The sequence below is a fragment of the Gobio gobio genome, assembly GCF_949357685.1.
Source record: "Gobio gobio genome assembly, chromosome: 16".
Taxonomy (NCBI): domain Eukaryota; kingdom Metazoa; phylum Chordata; class Actinopteri; order Cypriniformes; family Gobionidae; genus Gobio; species Gobio gobio.
Genome location: NC_137109.1, coordinates 53,221,278 through 53,230,990, shown reverse-complemented (window position 1 = coordinate 53,230,990; position 9,713 = coordinate 53,221,278). Strand labels below are relative to the sequence as shown.

General features: G+C 44.1%; 1 protein-coding gene across 1 annotated transcript in view; it reads right to left on the bottom strand.

Moving 5' to 3' along the window:
• Nucleotides 1–6,762: 6,762 nt before the first annotated feature.
• The window catches only part of tmem128 (transmembrane protein 128), a 35,884-nt gene continuing 32,933 nt past the window's right edge, over nt 6,763–9,713 (bottom strand). The window contains exon 4 of the mRNA XM_079839919.1: nt 6,763–7,274. Within this exon, the coding sequence (XP_079696045.1) occupies nt 7,175–7,274 (100 nt within the window). The 3' untranslated portion in view covers nt 6,763–7,174. The remainder of the gene's footprint in view (nt 7,275–9,713) is intronic.

Here is a 9,713-nt window from a genome sequence, read left to right as displayed (position 1 = left end):
GGGATAGGGAACGATCAGACAGTGCACTATATAGGGGATAGGGAACGATCAGACAGTGCACTATATAGGGGATAGGGAACGATCAGACAGTGCACTATATAGGGGATAGGGAAAAGTCAGACAGTGCACTATATAGGGGATAGGGAACGATCAGACAGTGCACTATATAGGGGATAGGGAACGATCAGACAGTGCACTATATAGGGTATAGGGAACGATCAGACAGTGCACTATATAGGGGATAGGGAAAGGTCAGACAGTGCACTATATAGGGGATAGGGAAAGGTCGGACAGTGCACTATATAGGGGATAGGGAACGATTAGACAGTGCACTATATAGGGGATAGGGAACGATCAGACAGTGCACTATATAGGGTATAGGGAACGATCAGACAGTGCACTATATAGGGGATAGGGAAAGGTCAGACAGTGCACTATATAGGGTATAGGGAACGATCAGACAGTGCACTATATAGGGGATAGGGAAAGGTCAGACAGTGCACTATATAGGGGATAGGGAACGATCAGACAGTGCACTATATAGGGGATAGGGAACGATCAGACAGTGCACTATATAGGGGATAGGGAACGATCAGACAGTGCACTATATAGGGGATAGGGAACGATCAGACAGTGCACTATATAGGGGATAGGGAAAAGTCAGACAGTGCACTATATAGGTGATAGGGAACGATCAGACAGTGCACTATATAGGGGATAGGGAAAGGTCAGACAGTGCACTATATAGGTGATAGGGAACGATCAGACAGTGCACTATATAGGGGATAGGGAAAGGTCGGACAGTGCACTATATAGGGGATAGGGAACGATTAGACAGTGCACTATATAGGGGATAGGGAACGATTAGACAGTGCACTATATAGGGGATAGGGAACGATCAGACAGTGCACTATATAGGGGATAGGGAACAATCAGACAGTGCACTATATAGGGGATAGGGAACGATAAGACAGTGCACTATATAGGGGATAGGGAACGATCAGACAGTGCACTATATAGGGGATAGGGAACGATCAGACAGTGCACTATATAGGGGATAGGGAACGATCAGACAGTGCACTATATAAGGGATAGGGAACGATCAGACAGTGCACTATATAGGGGATAGGGAACGATCAGACAGTGCACTATATAGGGGATAGGGAACGATCAGACAGTGCACTATATAGGGGATAGGGAGCGATCGGACAGTGCACTATATAAGGGATAGGGAACGATCGGACAGTGCACTATATAGGGGATAGGGAACGATCAGACAGTGCACTATATAAGGGATAGGGAACGATCGGACAGTGCACTATATAGGGGATAGGGAACGATCAGACAGTGCACTATATAGGGGATAGGGAACGATCAGACAGTGCACTATATAGGTGATAGGGAACGATAAGACAGTGCACTATATAGGGGATAGGGAACGATCAGACAGTGCACTATATAGGGGATAGGGAACGATAAGACAGTGCACTATATAGGGGATAGGGAACGATCAGACAGTGCACTATATAGGGGATAGGGAACGATCGGACAGTGCACTATATAGGGGATAAGGAACGATCAGACAGTGCACTATATAAGGGATAGGGAACGATCAGACAGTGCACTATATAGGGGATAGGGAACGATCAGACAGTGCACTATATAGGGGATAGGGAACGATCAGACAGTGCAATATATAGGTGATAGGGAACGATAAGACAGTGCACTATATAGGGGATAGAGAACGATCAGACTGCACTATATAGGGATAGGGAAAGGTCGGACAGTGCACTATATAGGGGATAGGGAAAGGTCGGACAGTGCACTATATAGGGATAGGGAACGATCAGACAGTGCACTATATAGGGATAGGGAACGATCAGACAGTGCACTATATAGGTGATAGGGAACGATAAGACAGTGCACTATATAGGGGATAGGGAACGATCAGACAGTACACTATATAGGGGATAGGGAACGATAAGACAGTGCACTATATAGGGGATAGGGAACGATCAGACAGTGCACTATATAGGGGATAGGGAACGATCGGACAGTGCACTATATAGGGGATAAGGAACGATCAGACAGTGCACTATATAAGGGATAGGGAACGATCAGACAGTGCACTATATAGGGGATAGGGAACGATCAGACAGTGCACTATATAGGGGATAGGGAACGATCAGACAGTGCACTATATAGGTGATAGGGAACGATAAGACAGTGCACTATATAGGGGATAGAGAACGATCAGACTGCACTATATAGGGATAGGGAAAGGTCGGACAGTGCACTATATAGGGGATAGGGAAAGGTCGGACAGTGCACTATATAGGGATAGGGAACGATCAGACAGTGCACTATATAGGGATAGGGAACGATCAGACAGTGCACTATATAGGGGATAGGGAAAGGTCGGACAGTGAACTATATAGGGGATAGGGAAAGGTCTGACAGTGCACTATATAGGGGATAGGGAAAGGTCGGACAGTGCACTATATAGGGGATAGGGAACGATTAGACAGTGCACTATATAGGGGAAAGGGAACGATCAGACAGTGCACTATATAGGGGATAGGGAACAATCAGACAGTGCACTATATAGGGGATAGGGAACGATCAGACAGTGCACTATATAGAGGATAGGGAAAGGTCGGACAGTGCACTATATAGGGGATAGGGAATGATCAGACAGTGCACTATATAGGGGATAGGGAAAGGTCAGACAGTGCACTATATAGGGGATAGGGAAAGGTCGGACAGTGCACTATATAGGGGATAGGGAACGATCAGACAGTGCACTATATAGGGGATAGGGAAAGGTCGGACAGTGCACTATATAGGTGATAGGGAACGATTAGACAGTGCACTATATAGGGGATAGGGAACGATTAGACAGTGCACTATATAGGGGATAGGGAACGATCAGACAGTGCACTATATAGGGGATAGGGAACAATCAGACAGTGCACTATATAGGGGATAGGGAACGATCAGACAGTGCACTATATAGAGGATAGGGAAAGGTCGAACAGTGCACTATATAGGGGATAGGGAATGATCAGACAGTGCACTATATAGGGGATAGGGAAAGGTCAGACAGTGCACTATATAGGGGATAGGGAAAGGTCGGACAGTGCACTATATAGGGGATAGGGAACGATCAGACAGTGCACTATATAGGGGATAGGGAACAATAAGACAGTGCACTATATAGGGGATAGGGAACGATCAGACAGTGCACTATATAGGGGATAGGGAACGATCAGACAGTGCACTATATAGGGGATAAGGAACGATCAGACAGTGCACTATATAGGGAATAGGGAAAGGTCGGACAGTGCACTATATAGGGGATAGGGAAAGGTCGGACAGTGCACTATATAGGGGATAGGGAAAGGTCGGACAGTACACTATATAGGGATAGGGAAAGGTTGGACAGTGCCCTATATAGGGGATAGGGAAAGGTCGGACAGTGCACTATATAGGGGATAGGGAAAGGTCGGACAGTGCACTATATAGGGGATAGAGAACGATCAGACTGCACTATATAGGGATAGGGAAAGGTCGGACAGTGCACTATATAGGGGATAGGGAAAGGTCGGACAGTGCACTATATAGGGGATAGGGAAAGGTCGGACAGTGCACTATATAGGGGATAGGGAAAGGTCGGACAGTGCACTATATAGGGAATAGGGAAAGGTCGGACAGTGCACTATATAGGGGATAGGGAAAGGTCGGACAGTGCACTATATAGGGGATAGGGAAAGGTCGGACAGTACACTATATAGGGATAGGGAAAGGTTGGACAGTGCACTATATAGGGGATAGGGAAAGGTCGTACAGTACACTATATAGGGATAGGGAAACGATCAGACAGTGCACTATATAGGGGATAGGGAAAGGTTGGACAGTGCACTATATAGGGGATAGGGAAAGGTTGGACAGTGCACTATATAGGGGATAGGGAAAGGTTGGACAGTGCACTATATAGGGGATAGGGAAAGGTCGGACAGTGCACTATATAGGGATAGGGAACGATCAGACAGTGCACTATATAGGGATAGGGAACGATCAGACAGTGCACTATATAGGGGATAGGGAAAGGTCGGACAGTGCACTATATAGGGATAGGGAACGATCAGACAGTGCACTATATAGGGGATAGGGAAAGGTCTGACAGTGCACTATATAGGGGATAGGGAAAGGTCGGACAGTGCACTATATAGGGGATAGGGAAAGGTCGGACAGTGCACTATATACGGATAGGAAACGATCAGACAGTGCACTATATAGGGAATAGGGAAAGGTCGGACAGTGCACTATATAGGGGATAGGGAAAGGTCGGACAGTGCACTATATAGGGGATAGGGAAAGGTCGGACAGTACACTATATAGGGATAGGGAAAGGTTGGACAGTGCACTATATAGGGGATAGGGAAAGGTCGTACAGTACACTATATAGGGATAGGGAAACGATCAGACAGTGCACTATATAGGGGATAGGGAAAGGTTGGACAGTGCACTATATAGGGGATAGGGAAAGGTTGGACAGTGCACTATATAGGGGATAGGGAAAGGTCGGACAGTACACTATATAGGGATAGGGAAACGATCAGACAGTGCACTATATAGGGGATAGGGAACGATCAGACAGTGCACTATATAGGGGATAAGGAACGATCAGACAGTGCACTATATAGGGAATAGGGAAAGGTCGGACAGTGCACTATATAGGGGATAGGGAAAGGTTGGACAGTGCACTATATAGGGGATAGGGAAAGGTCGGACAGTACACTATATAGGGATAGGGAAAGGTCGGACAGTGCCCTATATAGGGGATAGGGAAAGGTCGGACAGTGCACTATATAGGGGATAGGGAAAGGTCGGACAGTGCACTATATAGGGGATAGAGAACGATCAGACTGCACTATATAGGGATAGGGAAAGGTCGGACAGTGCACTATATAGGGGATAGGGAAAGGTCGGACAGTGCACTATATAGGGGATAGGGAAAGGTCGGACAGTACACTATATAGGGATAGGGAAAGGTTGGACAGTGCCCTATATAGGGGATAGGGAAAGGTCGGACAGTGCACTATATAGGGGATAGGGAAAGGTCGGACAGTACACTATATAGGGGATAGAGAACGATCAGACTGCACTATATAAGGGATAGGGAAAGGTCGGACAGTGCACTATATAGGGGATAGGGAAAGGTTGGACAGTGCACTATATAGGGGATAGGGAAAGGTTGGACAGTGCACTATATAGGGGATAGGGAAAGGTCGGACAGTGCACTATATAGGTGATAGGGAACGATCAGACAGTGCACTATATAGGGGATAGGGAAAGGTCGGACAGTGCACTATATAGGGATAGGGAACGATCAGACAGTGCACTATATAGGGATAGGGAACGATCAGACAGTGCACTATATAGGGGATAGGGAAAGGTCAGACAGTGCACTATATAGGGATAGGGAACGATCAGACAGTGCACTATATAGGGGATAGGGAAAGGTCTGACAGTGCACTATATAGGGGATAGGGAAAGGTCGGACAGTGCACTATATAGGGATAGGGAAAGGTCGGACAGTGCACTATATACGGATAGGAAACGATCAGACAGTGCACTATATAGGGAATAGGGAAAGGTCGGACAGTGCACTATATAGGGGATAGGGAAAGGTCGGACAGTGCACTATATAGGGGATAGGGAAAGGTCGGACAGTACACTATATAGGGATAGGGAAAGGTTGGACAGTGCACTATATAGGGGATAGGGAAAGGTCGGACAGTGCACTATATAGGGGATAGGGAACGATAAGACAGTGCACTATATAGGGGATAGGGAAAGGTCGGACAGTGCACTATATAGGGGATAGGGAAAGGTCGGACAGTACACTATATAGGGATAGGGAAAGGTTGGACAGTGCACTATATAGGGGATAGGGAAAGGTCGGACAGTGCACTATATAGGGGATAGGGAAAGGTCGGACAGTGCACTATATAGGGGATAGGGAAAGGTCGGACAGTGCACTATATAGGGGATAGGGAAAGGTCGGACAGTACACTATATAGGGATAGGGAAAGGTTGGACAGTGCACTATATAGGGGATAGGGAAAGGTCGGACAGTGCACTATATAGGGGATAGGGAACGATAAGACAGTGCACTATATAGGGGATAGGGAACGATCAGACAGTGCACTATATAGGGGATAGGGAACGATCAGACAGTGCACTATATAGGGGATAGGGAACGATCAGACAGTGCACTATATAGGGGATAGGGAAAGGTAGGGAACGATCATTAAGAAATATTTTTTAGTTGTAGTTACATGAACGGAACCTTTGTTCGCACACGTCTATTTAAATTTATAGTTTAAAATTGGCAGCTAGTTTAAATTCACTGAAGTTAAAGCACTGGATCTACACATTATCTGATCTACACTTTGTTCTACAGCTGCTTTTGCGTTCGCTTGCTAAAGTCTGTTACTGTTTTCATCCAGACAGTGCTTACCTTTGGCTTTCATGTCACATTCAGATTCAAAGCTCAGGAACAGAAATCAGCAGCTCCAGCTTGATCTGAACTACACTGTGTTATTATAGGACATATACGAGTGTCGTTCAACCACTGTGTGTTTGAGTAAGCTGAGCTCTGTGGTTCACATTAAAGACATGAACATTTTGCTCTACAAACTAAATTACACATAAAATGTGAATTTTGAGCCTGCATATGAAGACAGGGGGAAGATTCCATGTAATACAAAAGTCTTTTATTTCATCAGTTAATGCATTTGGTTAATTACAGATAAACATTAAAACACAATATAAAACATGAGTATCTTGAGTTAACCGTTCAAAACGGTGTGTAATATAAAGCATTTTTAGAAGACACTCGAATCAGGACCTCAAAGAAAACACCCTTTTCATTACAGGATGCCTAAACGGCCTCTTTCAGGAAACCTTAAACACAACACAGCTTATAAAAGGAGAGAAATACGAATGCATGTTGAATGTTGTCTCTCATTAGATCAGATCCTCAGACTGGACTGAAGCAGAGGTCAGAGGTCAGGGGTCGCTGATGTTCCGTCACAGATCAGCTGACCTCTCCATCTGCAGCTGGTCAGAACAGGTTAACACACACACATCTGTATGATGAAGTGTTTCAGCCCAGCAGTGAGATCAGCATCACCACACCCATGAACTGAGTGAAGAGAATCACCGGCGTGAAGAAGGACCAGACGGGCCACAGAGCCACGTTAAAGCTGAAACACACACACACACACACACACACACACACACACACACACACACCATCATCATCATCATCATCATCAGTCACATCTGCTTCTGACTGGACAAAACAACATCAACACATTTCAGCAAACAGTTCATAATGCATTAACACTTTATTTTTGAAAGAATACTCGCAAATGTTTCTGTTGTGCAGAATTTTGTTTGGCAAAGGAATTGTTTAATTATTATTTTATTACATTGTAAAAGAAAAAAATCAGAGCCCTAATAACCTAATTATTTTATTGAAATTCAGAAAAATTAAAATGGGGAAAAATAATTATGAAAAAAAAAAGAAACAAGAAAATGGGGGGCAAAACTTATTTGTAAATAATAAAATGAAACCGAATTGTGAAAAAAAAGGGTTTCATTTGGCCCTAAATGTAAGATTAACAGTTAAAATCCAATTATTATCCAGTTACATGAATATCGCAATGTTTTACACTAAACAAACACAAAGAAGAATTAGATTTAATTATAGTTTAGTTTAGCATAATATAAAATATATTTAGTTGAAAGCAAGAAAATACGTTTCATGTAGAGTGCAGGAAGGGCTTATTTAAAGCCTCCACCTAAACAACATTTAATTTTCATAAAATATGTACATTTTTGTTCAAAAACTAAGATATGTTTTCATTTAAAACAGCTCAAACATGCATTTTAGTCTGAGACTACCTTCAAGGGTTAGTTCAGCCAAAACTGTAAATTGTGTCATTAATGACTGAGCCTCATGTGGTTGGACACCCGTCAGACCTCCGTTCATCTTCAGACACAAATGAAGATATTTTAGTGTAAAGCTGATGCTCTGAAAGGCCTCCATTGGCTCAACTTTACACTCTCAAGACCCTTAAAAGACACTAAAGACTAAAGTTACAAAGTCCATCTCACTACAGCGGCTCTACAATAACTTTATGAAGACGAGAATAGTTTCTGTGCGCAAAAAACCCCTAAATAACGACTTATATAGTGATGACGATTTCAAAACACGGCCTCATGAAGCTTCGAAGCGTTATGAATCAGCGAATCGATTCAGCAGTTTGGCGGTTTGACACGCGATCCGAATCATGATCAAAACACGGCATGTTTGTTTTTGTGAAATGTGAGGACATTCCATAGGCGTAATGGTTTTTATACCGTACAAACCGTATTTTCTATCCCCTTACACTGACCCTAAACCTACCCAGAAGCTTCAGAGCGTTATGAATCAGCGAGTCGAATCATGATTCGGATCGCGTGTCAAACCGCCAAACTGCTGAAATTTGGCGATCCAAACTGCTGAATCGAGTCACTGATTCATAACGCTCTGAACTGCTGAATCTAGTCACTGATTCATAACGCTCTGAACTGCTGAATCGATTCACTGATTCATAACGCTCCAAACCTCTGAATCGACTCACTGATTCATAACGCTCTGAACCGCTGAATCAACTCGCTGATTCATAACGCTCTGAACCGCTGAATCAACTCGCTGATTCATAACGCTTCGAAGCTTCATGAAGCTGTGTTTTGAAATCGTCATCACTATATAAGTCCTTATTTAGGGTTTTTTTGCGCACAAAAACTATTCTCGCCGATTCATAAAGTTATTGTAGAGCCGCTGTAGTGAGAAGGACTTTGTAACTTTAGTCTTTAGTGTCTTTTAAGGGTCTTGAGAGTGTAAAGTTGAGCCAATGGAGGCCTTTCAGAGCATCAGATTTACACTAAAATATCTTCATTTGTGTCTGAAGATGAACGGAGGTTTGACGGGTGTCCAACCACATGAGGCTCAGTAATTAATCACACAATTTACATTTTTGGGTGAACTAACCCTTTAAGCCAGGCCTGTGAAACCAGGGGTTAATATAGCACAATAAACACCTCTCTTAGGCCTGACACTGCAGCCATTTAGACACACATTTTTTATTTTTACAGAATGGTAATGGTAAAAAGAGTAATGGTTGCTGAAACACCCAATGGGGTGGACATATCAGCAGTGATAAACCCAGGGTCATAGAGTGCTTCAGGTCTTAGATCAGGATGACCCAGACGGGGTTGATCAGTCCCCAGCTTGAATCCAAGTTGCTCTTGTTGGCTCTTCTTTCCTGCAACCCAAGGAGACTGAGTGTCTGATGTAGAGACTGTCCTGCAAAGAATCTCAATGGGCTTGCAGTGGGCCCTCCACCCATGCCTTCTAAATTCCTCAGCCAATTTTAGATATTTGGCCTTCTTGTGCTCATTTGCCTCTTCTATCCAGTCTTCCCAAGGGACAGTAAGTTCCAACATGACCACTTGCTTGGAACAGTCAGATGTTAAAACCAAATCTGGCCTTGCAGTGTTTTCCAGAAACCAAGGTCAACCTTCAGCTGCCAATCATGAGCTGAGGCTAGCAGTCCAGTTGAGGCCCTGGGCTCCACCTGAGCTACACTCACCTA